The sequence below is a fragment of the Citrus sinensis genome, chromosome 3, assembly GCF_022201045.2.
Source record: "Citrus sinensis cultivar Valencia sweet orange chromosome 3, DVS_A1.0, whole genome shotgun sequence".
In the NCBI taxonomy this organism is placed as follows: domain Eukaryota; kingdom Viridiplantae; phylum Streptophyta; class Magnoliopsida; order Sapindales; family Rutaceae; genus Citrus; species Citrus sinensis.
Window position 1 is genome coordinate 25639426 of NC_068558.1, and position 19117 is coordinate 25658542.

General features: G+C 30.7%; 1 protein-coding gene across 1 annotated transcript; it reads right to left on the minus strand.

Moving 5' to 3' along the window:
- Nucleotides 1-1423: 1423 nt before the first annotated feature.
- On the minus strand, nt 1424-7499 carry LOC102610172 (beta-galactosidase 16-like). The gene is made up of 15 exons (XM_025098067.2): nt 7428-7499; nt 7060-7203; nt 6428-6522; nt 6200-6305; nt 5649-5733; nt 5433-5554; nt 5166-5333; nt 4707-4888; nt 4504-4595; nt 4051-4160; nt 3544-3648; nt 2988-3098; nt 2674-2819; nt 1969-2284; nt 1424-1566 (listed from the first exon to the last, which is right to left on the minus strand). Exons 1-15 carry the CDS (start codon nt 7482-7484, stop codon nt 1438-1440), a joined length of 1968 nt encoding a protein of 655 aa, XP_024953835.2. The 5' UTR covers nt 7485-7499; the 3' UTR covers nt 1424-1437.
- Between the last annotated feature and the right edge of the window lie 11618 nt (nt 7500-19117).

Consider the following 19117-nt stretch of genomic DNA (forward strand, 5'->3'; position numbering starts at 1 on the left):
TACTTTTTTATTTATCACATTAAGTGAAAAAAAGGCATTATCCTACTAGTAAATTTGAAGTATATACCAATGAGAATAAATTTGATTCTGTGAAAAAAATAATAATGATAATGCAAATTAAGAATGCGAGTAAACAGTCACTTGGTCGAAGAATATGTGCAACGTGGATAGGAAAGAATAAATTCAATGTCTCAAGAAACAGTGAATTCATCTCAAGCCAAGTGCAAAGTCTCGAGTGAATGCTGCCAAAATCCATTTCCTTTTTGTTAACTTGCAGACGCAGCTTGATGTTTTAGCCAATGGTGCTGCACTGTTGCCTGTATTGCCCGTTTCTTTCTTTCGAATTGTGGTTGAGCAAGTGGGCTTGTCCTTTTCATAGTGAAAACTACCTTTCAATTTTTTTCTTAAACTTCTTTTCTTTAAAAGATTTTTCTTACTCAGGGCATCCACCTTTTAAATTTTGATCATCCATAATATTATTGTGTAACATTTCCATTGGGATTAGGAAAGAGCATGGGCACTGGGCAGATATTAAAAAATACATAAGGCCTTTTCTTTTCCGGCTGTAGTAGGTATGGTGCTCGATGTGTCCCTGGAATTGTAATACGGTGACACCTCTATGCACTCAAAAGTACAGGTGCGAGCTACAAAAATCTATCCCATTAATATGAATAAATTTTCCTTCAATATTAATGAAAACGAAAATTTAATTGGATAGTCCCAACAAATTTCTAATAGTAATATCAGTAGATTTTGAATTATAATATATATATATTAGTGTTAAAAAATATAATAATTTTAGAAATTTTATTATTTGAGTCCCAACTTGAGTTTTATACTATGTATCACTAATTTATTGAATGTTAGATCATTGTTTGTAAAATTACTAAATTACTTTCTAATAAATGAATTTCATATCAATTAAAACTCAAATTGATACTCGAATATTGAGATGTTTTGCATTATTCTAAAAACGAATGTGTAGAGTTTTGGATCTTGATGTCCGATATATATATATAAGTAACTGATACATACATATAAATATGTCTGCTTCTAGCCAACTAATTTGATTTTCATTTCGGGGAAGATTCTGTAGTTGATTGCTGGACTATGAATGTGAAAATAAGCAGCAGCAGCAACAACAATTTAATTCTTTTACCTCTCCTTGAGATTGTTTATTAATCAATCATGTCATGACACAAATAACAACCCCAAAGTTATTGTTTTTCGTAGGAATCTTGAATTTGTTGATTTACTTTTGTTTAATCCGTCTAAGAGTCTAGGCTTAGCGTTTTGTTTAATTTTTTAGGCTTCTAGCGACAATGAAAGGGCAAATTTTTTTTAAAAAAGATTGATTTATTCTTGAATTTACTACAACCAACATTTGATTCATTTGATGAATGAAAAAAAAAAAATGAAGAAGCCATGGATCAATTTTTAACCCATTATAGAAATCGGCCCACAATGTGCTTCAACAATCAAAGATTTCTTCTTGCTTGGACATGGGTCACCATCAAAAAATTGGTCAGATGCTGGGATTAAACAACTCCGTTTTCCTAGACAAGCCTGAAAAATATTATAAATTTGATCAGCCTTGATGAAGAAAAAATAATCAAAGATTTTATAAAACAAATTACTTTAGTCCTTCGGCTTGAGGCAGTTACTTAATTACTCCGTGTTATTTCAAAAATGATCCAAAATGTCTTTGTATACTTATTTATGTTAAAATATACATATCAAATTTGTTTGAATTTTAAGTCATATCAGACAAATATATTTTATCCTAAAAAAACTGAGTGCCACAAGAATAACTACAAGGTGTTTTAGATAATTTTTGAATATATAAAGACTAAACGGATAATTCACACATTTTATGGACTAAATGAACATTCATATATGTTAAAACTAAATAAAAAATGTGTATAAAATATGATGACAGGAATTGAGCAATAATCAACAAAAGCTGACCTTTTCCGCAGCAAATTTTGAGTTTGGTGAGTCACAATACCCAATAGCATGCCCATCACGTCCGCAGCCACCAAAAGGGGTTCCATAGCTTGCAAACAAAATTTTAGTAATGTACCAAGTTGGAGCACACTGTAGATGAACTACTTTTGCTTCTCTACTTCCATTATAATGTCTGTAAGGAGAAGCTCTTACTTTCCCACAAACTGAATCAATTACAACTTTTTCTAAGGTGATGGATAGAGGGTCTCCACCCTCTTCTTCTAGTAAAACTAAAAGGTTGCCTGTGGGCTTGAGGAAGGATCTTGGTATATTGTATCTAAATATGAAATAAATAACAATTAAAAACATAGTTAGAAAAAGTCACAAAAAAAAAATTACTAAGTATCTTAGAAACAACTCTATAGCCTTACATTGTTGAACATTTAAAATAAAGGAGAAAAAACTTAAAAATACATTTGTTACAGTATTTTTCTTTTTTCACAAAGGTAGAAGGTGGAGAAAGTTGAAATTAAACTTTTTTAACTTCTCTGGATTCAAATATTTATAAGTGACTAGCTAAGACGGAATAGATTGAAAGCCACTAGGCCAAACCCAGAAAACTTACTCATAAACTGAGTTAAAATTTATACTGTTAATTTAAAATAAATGAGCATAGATATAGCATAAAATAAATATTTGGACTTGGCGAAAATTAAAGGTACTTACGAAATTTGCGAAGGTTCACCTCGAGGAGTTCTCAAAGAGGGCCAATATCGACCAAAACTTTGGCCGTTAACCCAAGCTTCACCTTTTCTCATTCCATTAAGATTCAATGCAACATGCTCATCTTCGCCAGTTGCATCAAATGCAGTCTATCAAATTATCAACAAAAATAAAATTATTAATTAACATTTAATGTCAATTAATTAGTTACATATGTAATATAATGTTATGACATTCTGTGTTAAAAATGACGAGTTGTATGTTAAAAGTTACTACATTATCAAAGAAAAAAAGAATTATCTGAACTTGCTTCTTACCTTGTACCATGTAAGCGGGGGACTAATATCTAAAGATGAAAGCTTACTCCACTGAATTATTTTGGATCCTTTATCAGTGTAAATTTGCAAATTTTCTCCTAACAATCCTACCTGTAAGTAAATACTAAGTGTCAAGAGTATTATCTCACATCAGTGAAGAACGAATCTTAAGTCGAGTACATCAATTTGATGCAACTCTCAATTATTGAGCTAATTTTTAAGTATGAGTCAGCCCATAAACTTCTATAATAAGAAGTTATAACAAAATGTAAAGTAAAAACGTTTAAGTATAAGTAGTCCCATAATTTATTTTTAGTTACCTATTTTACATTCAAATCGGCGAATATTTTACATTCAAACTTCAATATTGACTGATAAATGTTCAACACTTAAAATCCTTCCTACTTTTTTATAAGCATGTTACAGTAGACTGATAGTTAGATTATAGTAGTAAAAGAACCCGAAAAGAGTTTTTAAAAAAATCGATAAAAGTGAGAAACAATAGCCACCTAAATGTCTTTCTCTCAAACCAAACTAAATATATATATAAGATTACCTTCTGTCCCCATTTGTAGTTAGTGAAGTTCATGGTTCCTTCTTTATTCTGAATCGACACGGCAACCGGTCCATATCTCTTTCTTTCTAAATAAGCTCCTGAATCCTTAATACAACCATAGAAGAATTAAGTTGATTAATTGTTTGATACAATATGAATGAATTAGGGAAAATTCTCGAATGAACAAGACTTGCCTTTCAAAAGAGAAAATCACTTGACTTCAGAATGACTATAATAATCTAGGCTTTGTTTGGTATAATTATTGGACAGCTTTGCCTTAAAGGCAACAGCTATAAAATTTTTGGTGAATATTTACAAGTATGGCTTAGAAGTTTAGGTGCTTTTATCCAACACTTGTTGATTAATATTTTGTAATACCTCAACTACATTTGTCAAATACCTAACACAATTAAATTTTTATTCACAGTAATCGTGGCTTTTATTTACCTAACAGAGTCTCAGTGAAAGTTATTTGAAGAATTGAGAAACTTGGAGATAGAATAGTACCGGTAATCCAACCATCACACTTAGCAAAGAAACATTGTTGATCCCGTTGCTTAATGAAAAGTCAGTTTGGAGCGTAAAGCTTGTATTCTTATAACTTCCATGTGCAGATCCTAAATAATATTGACAACAAATTGAAAATGAATGAATAAGGTAATTATTAACAAATATTAAGATTTTGAAAAGTATTATATAGAAGATGAAATTTGTATGCTATAAATTTGTATCACACTTATTTAACCCAAAATATAAAGATACATGGTATAAGAACTTTTAGGTGTATAGGACTGCACGTGTAAAAATTAACACGTTTTCAAGTATTAATTATATCAAACACATTTTCAAATATTAAAAGTACTAAAAAAATACACATTAAAAAATTGTCAACCTGTTAACTAATTTTACTTTTCTAAAATAATTTTCGAATCGCAAATCAAAAGGACTCTTTGAACTTACCAACGGGTACTCCGTTGACAAATGCATGCAAAACATGCCCAAGAGAATGCACACTGAGTTGAGCTCGAGTATCAGAAGGTTCGTGCTGAAAGCTGCACAATGCAATATTTGGAATCAACCAACCAATCAATGCGTTGTTTCAAATTAATATTGTTTAAGTAAAATTTTGCACCAAGGTATGTCAAAATAATTGAATTTTATACCTGAAACTGTACCATAGGTAATCAGATGTATCCTTTGTTGTATCTGTGTGCTCTAATAAAGTATCGGATTTCAACGAAGTGTCTTCAAAATTAGGAATCGGCTCTTTGAATTCCTCCCACTGATCTGATACGTTGAAGTACATGATTGGTATCCTTGTTCTAGTATTCGTTTGAGTTTTTACCTGTTAAAGAAAACAAAACCCCCAAAAAAATGGAAATTAATTATTATAGCCAATGAATTAAAAGCATGTAAACAAATAAGTGCTGCTGATCTTAGCTTGTGCTACCTTTTACAAAGTTATAATTAGCAAAATTGGATAAGAAAATATATATTGTTAAATCATAACCGTACACGATTAGAAATGCATACACGTGGTACAAAATTTTTAAAAACATCAACACAGCTTAGATCAGCACCCGTCAAATTTAAAGAGGTAATGTATGATTAAGTAGTCTTGCCTCTGCAGTATTGAAGATTACATTCCTACAGTCAGGTAAAATGCTAATCGAATTAGCGAGCAATTTATAAGAAGAATTTTGGAAGACAACATCAACATTTTGCTTATCCTTGTTCACCAGAAAGGCTGATGCACATTCTTCAGATGAGTTTTCAGCAAAGAGATAGGCCTGCATTACATTAATTTCATGATATCAGATTTTTTCTTTTTTTCTTTTTTTAAGTTCTCACTCAAACTGGGAGTTAATTATGCTATTTCTAGTATATACTTCTTGTTTTGGACCCAGCTGAAGAGGAGTCATTGCCTTTCCCAAGAGTAAAGTATTTGAACACAGCTTAATTGCAGCATGCAACTCCTTCAAATGGCCCCATTTTGGTTGATTGATCATACCTTAATGTTACCAAGTGATTTGTCAAAATTAATTTAGAAAAGAGGAAACAATATAAACAAAAAGGAAAATATGTGTAGAAAAAAGTACGCATACCGTACTCATCAAGGGGGGCGTCATCATAGTAACTTGCTGTTACAAAAGCTGAGGCTTCCCTTCCGAAATTGGTTCCCCCGTGATACTGTGTAAGAGCATTAAAAGCCAAGTTTAAAAACACTTCACACGCACATACAATCCTCCGAACGTAACTACAGAATTAACATATACACTGTCAATAAGATACATGCTTCTTTGTTTTTTGTAATTTAAGATAATCATCACATCAGTTAGTCCTTGTATTTAAAAATGATCTAAAACATCTATGTTATTATTTTTGTATATATGGGATACGATTTTTCAACAGTTAAATAGTATTTGTTTTGTATAACTTACAAATTCCAACAAATATGACATCAACAGATGAAGAGATAGATGATTATTAAATATATTTCTAATATATATACATAGACACACACATATTATAAATACACACATGATACATGTATGATAGAAATTGTTTAAGTGAGATCAACCGAGAGAACATACATATACAACATCAATCCACTATATATAAATATGAGGTACCGGAAGGATTATAATTCTTTTACCATATAATAATTTACAAAGCTTCCATTCCTTGCAACCCATAATGCAACATGAAATGCTATGTCGTCAGCAGTTCTTCCTATGGGATCTTCACCGTATGCTTGATACCTTCAAAGCAACCAAAAGGATTTGTACGAAGCAAGATAGAAAACCAAATAACATAACAACAGAATAAAGTAAACAATCGAAACAAAAATTTATTCCATGATATATTATAATGCTATAAATACCGAGAAGTCCAATTTTCTGTCCATATAGATGGCTTATTGGGAGAATTTGGCCCCTTAAATGTCTCCCCACATTTCCTCCCATTGCATGCATTTATCTGCAAATTGAATAAAAATATTAGATCTCATTTGAAGATGGACAAAAGCTCGTGCTGGAAAAAATAAAAATTAGAGAAAATGACATTGAAACCCAGGAAAGGTTTACCAAAGGTGGATCCAAGTTGCTCATTTATTTGAACGGAGATAAGAACATTATTGTATATTGACCATGGTTTAATAATCCTTGGGTAACGGATAGTAATGAATTTTTCACCATCCAAATAAATGAAACAACAAGAAGAAAAAGGGTATAAATGTACATTTATGAAATGTTGGGTGACTAGCTGACCATTGTGGGAAAGCTTGGGGCATCGGTATCCTTTTACCTAAGGTTATGAATACATTCACTAAGGCCTCTAATGTTTACATTACCGTCACTTAACAAATTAAGGATATCAGAGAAATAGGCACTTGGATCCCTCGAGTCTTGATTAAAACATGAGGGACCTAAGTGCTTATTTCTGCAAAGAAATAGAGCTAATGAAAATATTTTCAGAAGATCGTCTTGATTTAAACCTAATAAGATGGAGACTAACCACAGGATCAGGTGCATCATCTTGCTTGCACATCACCCACGGCACGCCGGTTTGAAGTCCGACCGCCATCTCTGCTGCCCATTTGATATATGGTGGCCCTCGTTCACCGAAAGCATTTTCTACCATTTGATACTCATTCTCAATCTATAAATATATACATGAAATTTAATTTCAAGTCACTATTCAGTACAGACCCTCAAGTTTAAAAATGTAAATTTGAGGATAGACAACTTTGTCTAACTACAAGACGATGTTGTCTCTCTGAAATTTATATTTTAAAATGAGTGAATATCTGGACCTGCGAATTTTTATTTTTAGTTCAATGCAAATATATACGATAGTTCATTTATGAGAAAAAATTTATTTACCTGGGATAAAATGATGGGGCCTCCTTGTGAGGCATACAGCCTTTCTGATTTCATCATGTTTACAATTTTTGTCGTAAAATTTTGCATGAAAGCCTTCCATATCGATCAACAAAATATGAAATAATGTCACATTCAAACTCATTTTCTGAATAGGCATTAATCACGAAATAATGAAAATATCACGAAATTAAATATTGCCATCACCTTGAAGGGTTCATTGTCACATCTAAAAGTAATGCCTGGAACGTCATGCAGCCAAAATGGGAGGCCTCTGCAACCATTTAAGAAGCCCTAATTTGAATTTTAAATGTTCTAGAAAAAGAATAAGTAAATAATTCAAATAAAGTTGCAGAAGTGAAATTTACCCATAAGACCATTCGCTCTGAATGAAAGGTCCAATCCTAATGCTGGCATATAATCCTTGTGCTTGGATTTCTTTAATGAACCTTACTAGATCTCTTCTTCCACTAAAATCATACTAAAAAAATGTAATAATAATAATAAACATAAATTAGAATAAAATCATTGAAGGTTAGCCAGCCTCTTTTTGAAAATGATGAAATTAAGTTAATTAATTAAGTAATTACCTTGCCTGGTTCTGGCTCATGAAGATTCCAGAACACATAGGTTTGTATCACATCCAATCCTCCTTCTTTGGCCTTGCTTATCAAGGATGGCCACATCTGATATAATTTCAGTACAATTTTCTTTTAATATCAATGGATAGTCAATTTTAAATTTTGTTTTACTCTTACGTAATAAAACTTGTTATATTCTAAAATAAATGTGTTTCACTACTTGAACTCCCCTATCATCTCAATTTCTCTGAAGTAAAATTTATATCAATGATTAGTGACTATTAGATAAAAAAAATAAAATTATTAATATTAATATAAACTTATATACTCCATGATGCATAGTAATTTAAACTTATGTACTCCACTTACGTAATTTTTAAATCATAGAGTTCAAAAGGGCACTTCCGTATTAATCAATAATTAATACAAAAAGTCAAACGATACATTAATAAGAAAATGTTTTTATTTTTTTTCCTTTTTACCAATGAAACATTGGAGTAAGCCACAAGCAAAATACAAATATTGCTTCAACAATCTCATAGATGTTATACATATGTTACTGGCGTGTAGGAGGGAAGATCCAGAGAAACGCACTGGCCTTTCCGATTTTTTCGAGGAGCCCATATATATCTAGTTATTTAGCAAAGAGAATTTATTAATTAAACAGTATATATTAACCAACTCATAGTGGCATCCACGTGTTTTTTTTCAATGAAATTATTATTTGATAAGTTATGGCAAAATAAAGATCATAAAATGTTCGAGAAATTAACACGTAGCACATAGTTTTAAATTGCTCATACAAATATAACTAATATAATTTACAAGATGGTATCGAGGCTGGCATTCATGAAAATTGTCGTTATTCCAAATTTTATCATAAAATGACATTTTGTTAAAGCACCCATCGATACAAAAATAAATAATATAAATCAAAATCATAAATGAAATATGTCTAAAGAAAATTCTAAGCAGAAACTTTAGAATATCTCCACGGATCAATATCATGCATGACATATTTGTATAACGAAAGAAATGAAGAGGATTAACAAAAGTATATATAATACCTCTCGAGGGCTCCGCGGATAGTGAATTGAACCAGAGAAAAGAACCTTTCTTTCACCATTAATGATCAAAGATCGGCCGTCGTACGTCACTTCTCCGCCGCGAACGCCACCACTCATTACCGCCAGCAGCGGCAGCAAAACCCAACACAATATCAGTAGCCTCACCATCTTCTATATTTGCAGCTTCTCAAATTTGCAAGCGAATGGCTCACTCTAGCTAGCTAGATAGCTGGCTATATACTCTCTATATATGAAAAAAATATATAATAAAAAAATCAATGTATTTTCATGCACACACCTAGTCCCTCTTTAGCAGGGGTGTCCTCTTTTTTTTTTTTATTCATTGAAAGCTGTTAAGGCATATGGTTTAATAGAGTTAATTTTTAATACTATTAAGCTGTATCGTTTTATAATGTATTGAAAAAAACTTTACTAAATTATGGGATTTAACATATATATATGTTCAAATCGAGGATCCTGATAAACTAGATCACCATTCTCTCACTATATATATAAATGGAAATCGTAATGTAAAGGAAGATTGAGATATTAATTTATAAAAATTTACGTAGAAAAGAAGGGAGAGCTAAGCCATTAATGGGATCTTGAGTTTATAGATTCCAAGTGTCAATTTTACGATATAAATTAGATTGATATTTATTAAACAGGGTGTTAATTAAATAAATAAAAACATTGACAGCCAGTTGTACAATTACAGGACGTTAATGAGAAAGAGTGAGAGACGGCAAAGAATAGGGTATTGTGTTGCACGTCAACTGATTTTTAATTTTTATTTTTTTCCCTACGTTGTGTGAGAACTGAGAAATAATGTTTGTTTATTTTCATGCCAAGTTTATGAGGCATGGATGATAGATCATGCATCAACTTCTGAAATAAAACTTAGACAAAGAATTTAAACTTCAATCTCTGTTTATTCCGTACATAGAACATAATAAGTTTATATGCAACCTGAAGTACTAAACTTAAAACGCAAAATTTGGAACACAAGAGAACGAAATTTTTTAATTTCTTGTCAAGGATTTTACAGTAGACATACTCAGCACGATAGCTGATAATGAATATGATTGGAGTACTTGTAATATCATGGCTTGCATTTTGTTTTCAAAGCAAATAAATAACTTAATACTATTCTGGTAGGGGTGGCAAATAGGAATGACATTTTTTGGGGATATTCCCTATTTGGAGAAGGGATGAGCATAATTTAATATTTAATTTTTTATTTAGGGATGGTATGAGAAAAATTTAATATCTAAATTTTTATTTAAGGAAGGGATGAGAATAAGGTAAATCCCCATCCCCTCTTTATTCCCCTGCTTTTAATTTTAATTATATATATATATTTTTAACATAATTCTTAGTACATATATTTAAGAATTGTATTTATATGTATGTAAATAAAAGTCCTAATATTTATAGAAACAATATAGATAAGAGATCATATAAGAACTTGAATGAAATTTGTCATTTCCTCAATTATATAGAAAAATAACACCTTTATTTTGTGGACAAATCACATATTGATGATATTAACTTAGTTTGACAAAAGTATTTTAATTGACATAATTGTTTTTGATATTTTTGTATTGGTATTATAATTTTACACTTTTACATTGATATGATTATATAAAATAGAGAAATTAAAATTGTCAGTTATTCAAAAAGTAAGTATCCTTGGGGATCACTTTTTATTAATTGGGCATCCTCATCCCCTCTTCTAAAGTAATTATAACGAAAATAAAATGGTTATGACGACTTAAGCAGAAAGTACAGAGACGTCAATCTCCTGCCCTCCTCTCTCGTTGCCACTTCTAATGGTAAAATGAGATTAGATCTAAGGACCATTAGGTATTAGTAAAAATTTAGTTCAACACTGAATTTTTATCTATTTTTTCAATTCCTAAATGAAATAATAGATTTTTTAAGAAAATTTGTATTGTCAGGATTATTGTTTTATTATTATTGTTGTTGTTATAGTTGTTGTTGATGACTTGAAATTTCTTGTTAGTATTACAGAGGCAGAAGTGGGACCGAGTTTGAGCATGTTTTGAGATGGGTCAAATAAGAAGATCGAGCCCAACTTAAACCATGGATTGCATGAGTTCTAAACTTGTGCTAAAGTTTTGGGGCTTGGTTTTTGACTGAAGATCACAGTGTGATAAACATCCCCCACACGTTTGTTATGGTTCCCCCATAATGTGAAGTTTCTTACCTGTTGCTCCACCTTCAGTGCAATTTACTTTCATCAGTAGCTGCATTGGATATTAGGGTTTTTTTTTTGTTTTTTTTTAATCAATCATTCATCATCTCGACACCATATCATTTATCCTCACCATAAGGAATGCTAATATTTATTCATAATAATTTTTCAGAATTGTGACAGAATCAATGTTAAAACTACAAATATGAAATTACAGTTAACTGAAAGACTAATAGACAAAACACGTTAAAATCACATGAAATTATCGTTATTTGAAAAAATAATTAAAAAAAATACGATAACACCATATGATTTTTTTCCTTTGAATTTTCTTTGCGAATAAACACAACAGTTAAATATTACAGCTACATCTTCCTCTAAACACAAAAATTGACAATTGCTATTAAATTCATCAATAGGGACATCATGGTGGTCCACACTATTAACAGTTAACATCTTGATTTTATCAACTATTACAAACTCCAAATTTGCAACATTTTCTTTACAATAAGATAACTAAAAAAAAATGACAAAATTAGGAAAGAGAGTTCTTTTAGGTATTTGCTCCTGCATGTAAAAGCTATTATATTTACTCCAGCATATAAACCTTATTTTCAAAATTTTTTTATCACTATAAAATAATTTTTTAACATTTTATTTTTATTTTTTAGTTGAGGCATATGCAGGGCAAGGATTTAATGGAAATGTGCATTTTGTTTACTCAGACCAGAAGTGTCCGAAATATTTCTCATTCAGTAAAAAAAAATTATGTAACAAAATTTTAAAAAAGAAAAAAAGTTTTAGTTTACAGTTTATTTAATTCAATTTCTATTCTATTATATTACTTTTTAACCATGATCTTACTTTCCAATTATGATCAAATTGTTTTCTATTTTTTCAAGGTGGACTCAGGGAAAAAAATTAAAATATAATTGCTATTTCTCTTTGATATGTCCATCTCATCTAACATTTCCTACACTGACTAAAGCCGAATAAATGTTGGCATGAAGACTGATAGATTAGGTAATAATTATAGGACAAAACTAGCTTACCCCCATTGTACCTAACACTCAGTTTTGGTATTTTTATTGCGGTCTTTATCATTTTCTGTAAATAACAATAATTACAAATTTCAAAATTTTTACATAATAAGCCCGGATCAAAATATAATAATTTTAAAATTAAGAATTTTGTTCTTTTCCCTCTCTGCCTTCTTTTCAATCATTCTGCCGTATTTCTAATCCTAGTTCGTTCATTGTTAAGCATATAATTCATCAAAACATAGAGAGTCTTCATAAATTAGATTAATTTATTGAACATAAAAATTAGAAAAATAATACTTGCATACTCTTAAAAGAAATTTATTACTTTTATGTTCTTTCCTTCATCACCGGAATAAGAAATGATTGTATCTTACTTTCAATAAGAGGATCTAAACAATTAGTGTACTTTTACTAACATGTAAAAAATGATTGTATCTTACTTTCAATAAGAGGATCTAAACAATTAGTGTATTTTTACCAACATGTAAAAAAACTGCCATTACTCTAACCTAGATAATCCTATTGTTTCAACTGGATTTTCGCTAGGGTCAGATTTAAACTATTTAGTGGTTGTTCACATCTAATTGAGTTCAAATCCAATTTAAACAAATAAATGCATGTTTATGGGGAGACTTGGTTAACAAAGGTTGGAGTTTAGGTGAGTTTTTCTGACATTTGGGATAAGTGATATAGCTTATTGATGTTCTAAGAGGTGAACTAAGGTGACTTGCGAGGTGAGTTGAGGTGAATAGGGGTGGGCGTTCGGATTGGGTTAACCCGAACCAAATCGAACCTGAAATTTATTTCGGGTTCGGTTCGTTTGGGTTAACATGTGCAACCTGAACGGATTCAAACTATCAACTTGGACTCGAATCGAATTTTAACCCGAATGGGTTGAATTTCTTTTTTTTTTTTTTAAGTTTTGGCTTTTAAAAATTAAAAAATATACATGTATTAAACAACAAAAAAATCTCTTTGATTACATATTTTATGTTTTATTAACTTTAAAAAGACTTGTTGAAATGTTGTTAAGGATGATTTTAGTTGATGTTTGTTGTTAAAGATATTTGGATTTGAGATTTTTTGGATTTTAAGTGGTTTTTGGTAGAATTTGTGGATTAAATTGTTCCAAACCGAATTAACCCGAATTTTTAGATTGAATTGTTCTAACCCAAACTAACTCGAATTAACTCAAACCGAAACTTTACCCCGAATTACCAACCCAATCCGATCTGGATTACAAACTCGAACCGAACCGAATCGAATTTAATTCGGTTCGGGTTGGCGTTTTCAATCTGATTGGGTTCAATTCTCCAACCCGTTCTGGCTGAAACCCAAACCGAAACCCGATATGCCCACCTCTAGAGATGAATAGATTTTAGAATATTATGGAGAGCTCAATAGAGCTCGTAAAAGTTAATTTAGAGAGTTGATATGGGGTGCTCAAGAGAGTTCAAATGCATCTTAGGTGTAGTTGGGATATAACTCTAGAGAGTTTTTCTAGGAAGCTCAGCAGAGCTCTCAATCCTCATGGTATACCTCAGGTGAGCTCATGCGTGAAGTACGATTTAGGCATAAGAACGTCATAGTAAGTAGAAAAAAATATAGACAATAAAGAACACACAAGATTTTACGTGGTTTGACCATTTATCCTATATTCACAAAGTACTAATTTTTAATCCACTGTGTAAATGAAGTATGATATGATTTGCTTTACAATATCAACAAAACCTTATTAGAAATTATTTGTGGTGAATAATAACATAAGGGAGAAAGTAGATCTTATGGAGATTAGAGAATTTTCTAAGGGAAAAATAAGGGAAACGACTCCTTGGTAGATGAGATGGTCAAGATTCTCTATAAAATTATAAAAATGAAGTAAAAAGCTAAAAATCGAGGAAGAAAATGAAACCTCTTGAGAAATCAAATCTGGTGAAAAAAAAAAGGCCCCTAAAACTAAAAGTTAGATAGAGGCGGAATAGTTTTATCCACCTTTTTGCCTCCACAGCTAGGCTTGTGGCAAGCTCTTAGTATTGTGGCCCTTTTGCTTTTGAGGGAACAATAAAAGAATGTTGACAATACTTGACCTGGTTACCCATAATTGCTTAGCTAAGGAATCTTCACTCCTATTGGCTCTAGTTCTTAGCCAAAAAGAAAATATTTTAAAATTTGGATTCTCATAATACTCCAATAAGGATATTTATTGAAACTAACCTTTTTCCCCAGTGAACTTATTTTCTCATCTCTGTGTTCAGTCAAATGAATTGACTTTATTTTGCTGAATTTCCTTAGTCATGTGTCATGATGTCATTAGTCCATGTCAGCATCCAAATTTCCCCTAAAAAACCTTTCAAAAACTAATATTGGGAATTTTTGTAGTCTACTTTCTGTATTTTAAACATGATCACAAAATTCAATGGCAAGATCCTTGCAAAATCCAATCACCAAAATTTGCATTTCAATTATAATTTATGGCTTATTCGAGTTATGCAATTGAGAGAGGGGGAAGCTTTCTGCATCAACTTTTAGATTCATGATCAGAATTCCAAAAAGATTTTCTAGCTAACAGCGTTAACATAAAAAATTTTATTCTTAAAAGGTATAGTATAGTATAATTTGGTTATTGGGACCCTAATTCCTCCCAATTCCCATTTGCTCAATATACCCAACAATAAAATATTGAAATCTTAATTTTACGGTCAAAAATACCAAAAAATAACTTAATTATAAATTTTATTAGATATTCATTTTCTCTGCACCCACCAACTATTATTCATTTTCTTTTGAGGAAGTGGTTAGATCCATAAATTTCTCATTTCTTTTTCCTCCGTCTTCTTGTTCTCATTAAATAATTTTTCAAAAAGAAGAAAAAAAATTAGGATCATAATGTTCAAGGAAGTTCAACATTTGTTTCAAATTTCATCTCTCTAGAAGGAGAAAAAAATGCCATAAAAAATAATTTGATTCGCAAATTCATCAATCATCATCAAAATATTTTCATTTCTCATGTGAAGATTACACAAATTAGTCATATAAATGTAGAAACAAAGACAACATAAATGATAAAAGCTAAATTTATTCAAATAAACTATTATATATTCTACTGAAATTATTAGCCGGCACCATACTACCTAAAAAATATTATGATGATTTAGAAAAGAAAAATCTTAAATAAAAAGTATGCAAGAGATGAGAGTTATAAAATTATTTGATGTTAAGCAGGTGTATAGAAATAAAAGTTAAGTTTGATCCATTCATTAAATGAATTATGTATCCTTATAAATATTATTATCTTTAATGCTAAAACACTGAATGGGTATTTTATCTATGAAACACTATATATACTAAAAGTTGAATACAGTAAATAAATTTTTGGGTTCAAATAGCCCTTTATATTCTAAAATTTTAAATTTTTATACTGGGCATTTTAAGTAAATTGATGTGGGGAGTATTTTAACATATTCAAATAACCCATTCATATTTTTAATATTTAAATATGTTCATTTACTTAATTACCCCTGACCTATATGAAGATAACAAAATATTTTATTGGACTTGTGTGTCAAAATTTTGAAACCTAACCTTTTATGATGTTTTTAGGAAACAAGAGGCGCTGAATAACTAAATAATTACATCCTAACTGTTGGACTAGCTTTTTGCAATTTATGGTTGGATGTTGGATCGATCACAAAAAGATAAATAATGGCAAAATTGTTGGACTCTTAAACATAATTGTCCTTTCTTAAGAAAGTTCGCAATCATTTGACTTATTTATGATTATTTCATTATTTTTCAACATTTTCAAAACGTAAAATTAAATTATATTTCCTAAAAGAAAAAACAAATGATTGAGGGCAAAATTTGAGTAAGAAATGCCTAAGATATGACACGTGTGAAGATATTTTATATGACATTTGAGCTCCTATAAAGAATAAAGAAGGAACTGAAAAGGTGAGGGCATAACGGAAAGATCCTACAAAATCAGCTTCAGCTTCCCAAATCTCTTGAGAATTATAGAAAATGTCTCCTACAGTACACCAAAACCACCGGATGTCAGCATGGGATCACAGAGGCAATGACAGCTTCACCAATAAGGCCAAGAGACATCTTCTCAACATGGTTCATAACCTCTAAAATATCTCATTGCAGATCACATAAATCAAATATGAGAAATGAGAACAAAAAACATAGCCACTTGCTCTATCATCAATGAAATCAAATACTTCTCAACTCGATGGGCTCATTTCAGAGTTGAGCACATGATACCAGCAAGGATAGTATCTTAGAGGACAATTGCCCAGCTCTTGAAAGCCCAAAAACCTCAATAAAAAAGACCAAATTACTCCTAAATTCTTATCTGAAGAGGAAAATAACCAATAACGATCCACTATGTATCCAAAAAAACACAAATATGCTTTCAGGGGCATTCCACTTTATAAGGTTAGGTTTGTCTTACAAATGAGACAATTTCTCTCTCACACAAATGCTAAAATTTCCTCTTATCCAAGGATTTCTCTTAAACACCTTATCTCTTTCAACCAACTAACTTGACCGCCAAGGTGCCAACATAACTTCTAATGATTGTTTTCTTTGATTTTAGGGTCGTCTCAGCCATCACTGTTCCTAAAAAAGTGCCTCTAAGCTACTTAGTCTCCACAATCATCAAAACTATCTCTTCATCTAAAGCTCTCATAATATTTTTGGATTGAACAAAAAACAGACCAAAACAATACTCATAATTAATCAGCTTGAAAAACTTTAATCAATATCATTTTCACCATAAATAAAAGAATTGTTTGCCCAAGAAACAAAAATTCTCTCTTAATTTGGAAAGTGCTGGAAGATTGAATTTCACTTCATTTTGTTATGCATGTCATGTCAATAAATATTCTAATTATTATTTCAATTTTGTAGTTAAAATTGGAAAGTTCAACTTTTAGTGACTCAATAAAATGCTTGCAATTAATAGCTTCGAGTGGGGGTAGAGTGCTCGATTAATTAAGTGAGCCAGAGCTACCTATCATATTTAATCCAATGTTGAAGTTTATTAATGATATATATATTGCATTTTTAATCTACAAATTGATGATTTTTCATATTTTCTTTTTAATATAAAAAATGCAGCGATGAAACCGACAAAGTACTTTTAAATAATTTTTTTAAAAGAAAAATGCTAAGTGCACTAAATGTTTGACAAACTAGCGATGAAATATACCCAAAGGCCAAAACAAATTGTTTTGATTGTGTTTCTAAGAATAGAAGGTAAAAACCCCAACATAATATTATTCTGGACGTCTTTTTGTCATTTTTTATCAGAATTTTGTTTAAATAATGACAGAGGTATTATAAACCCAAAATTTCATTATACAAGTCTAATTATCGTATCTTTATCAATAGTCCTAAGTGTGTTAAAAACTTTTTCCTTTTTGGAAAGAAATTTAATACCTCTTTCTAATCTTAAGGCTAGACGCATATTAACATAATCTTTTAAATTTTAAAATATGGAGTTTAATTGGGAGGTAAATGAAATGCAAGTTATGCAACCCAAGAGGGGGGTGAATTGGGATTTTAAATTTTATGCAATACAATTCGCACAACAATTTAATCTACCGCCTTAATCAAATCAAAAACAATAAATTCAATCAAGTACAATATTAAAAGAGTAAGGGAAGAGAAAACGAACACAAGGATTTTTACGTGGTTCGGCTATCCCCGCCTACGTCCACGCCTCCAAGCTCACCCGGCTTGAGGATTTCACTATCCAAGCCTCCCAAGGCTTCAAATGTTTACAATTGACTTCCAAGGTGTCAATGAACCTTTACAACAAGAGATTATATCCCCAATCTCTTCACCCCAAGTGTTTCCCACACTTGTACACTCACAAATTGATGAGAAATGAAATTCACAACAATAAAACTCTCTTTAAGAGTGAATAACAAATTATAGCTCAATGATGATTCAACAAATAATGATTTACGAAATGGAAGCTCAATATATGTTATATGATCTTATATTTGCTTGTGTTAGTTCTTTAAATGAAGTTTGAGTTGAGTTTTTATAGTGAAAGCCCAAAAACTAGCCGTTATAGGCAAATTCCAGCGCTCAAGCGGTTAGCCGCTTGATTATCCGGCTAGCCGCTCAGGAACAGTAATATTACCGTTATTTTTGAATTTTGCTACAGTACTACTGTTCACTAAAATTACACTTTAGCCCAAAACTTTCTATAATTATACTATGGCCCAAAACGTCAGAAAACTTTGCAAATAGGTCCAATTTCAGAACTTCATAAAAATAGATGTCTTTCTCAAACTTTCTGAAATTATGATATGGCCCCAAAGATTTTCTTGTTTCACACAAAGGTCCTTTTCAACATAATACCTATATTTTTCAAAGTTCTCAAAATCTTTCACTTTAGTCCAAAATATTCATAAATTATAGTATGGCCCAAAACATTTCAAATGTTTGTAAAAACGTCCAACTCCGAAATTTAATACTTATTAAAATCAAAGATTTCAAATCTTAGCATTTAAGTCCAAATTACTTAAATTCACAAAATACTTTTCTTTATAAAAACAAAAACTTTTAGTTTATGAAAATTATTTAATTAAATTAATTTCTTGAGCTTCTCAAATGCTAAATCAAACATCAATTAAATCATACCGGCTTTACAAGAATTTATTGCACTAATTTGTTCGTTGAGCTCTAAACTATTCTTGATGTCGCCATTGTCCGTTGAGTGTCTTCAATCTTGATTTCACTTGATTTACTTGTATAAATATTATCC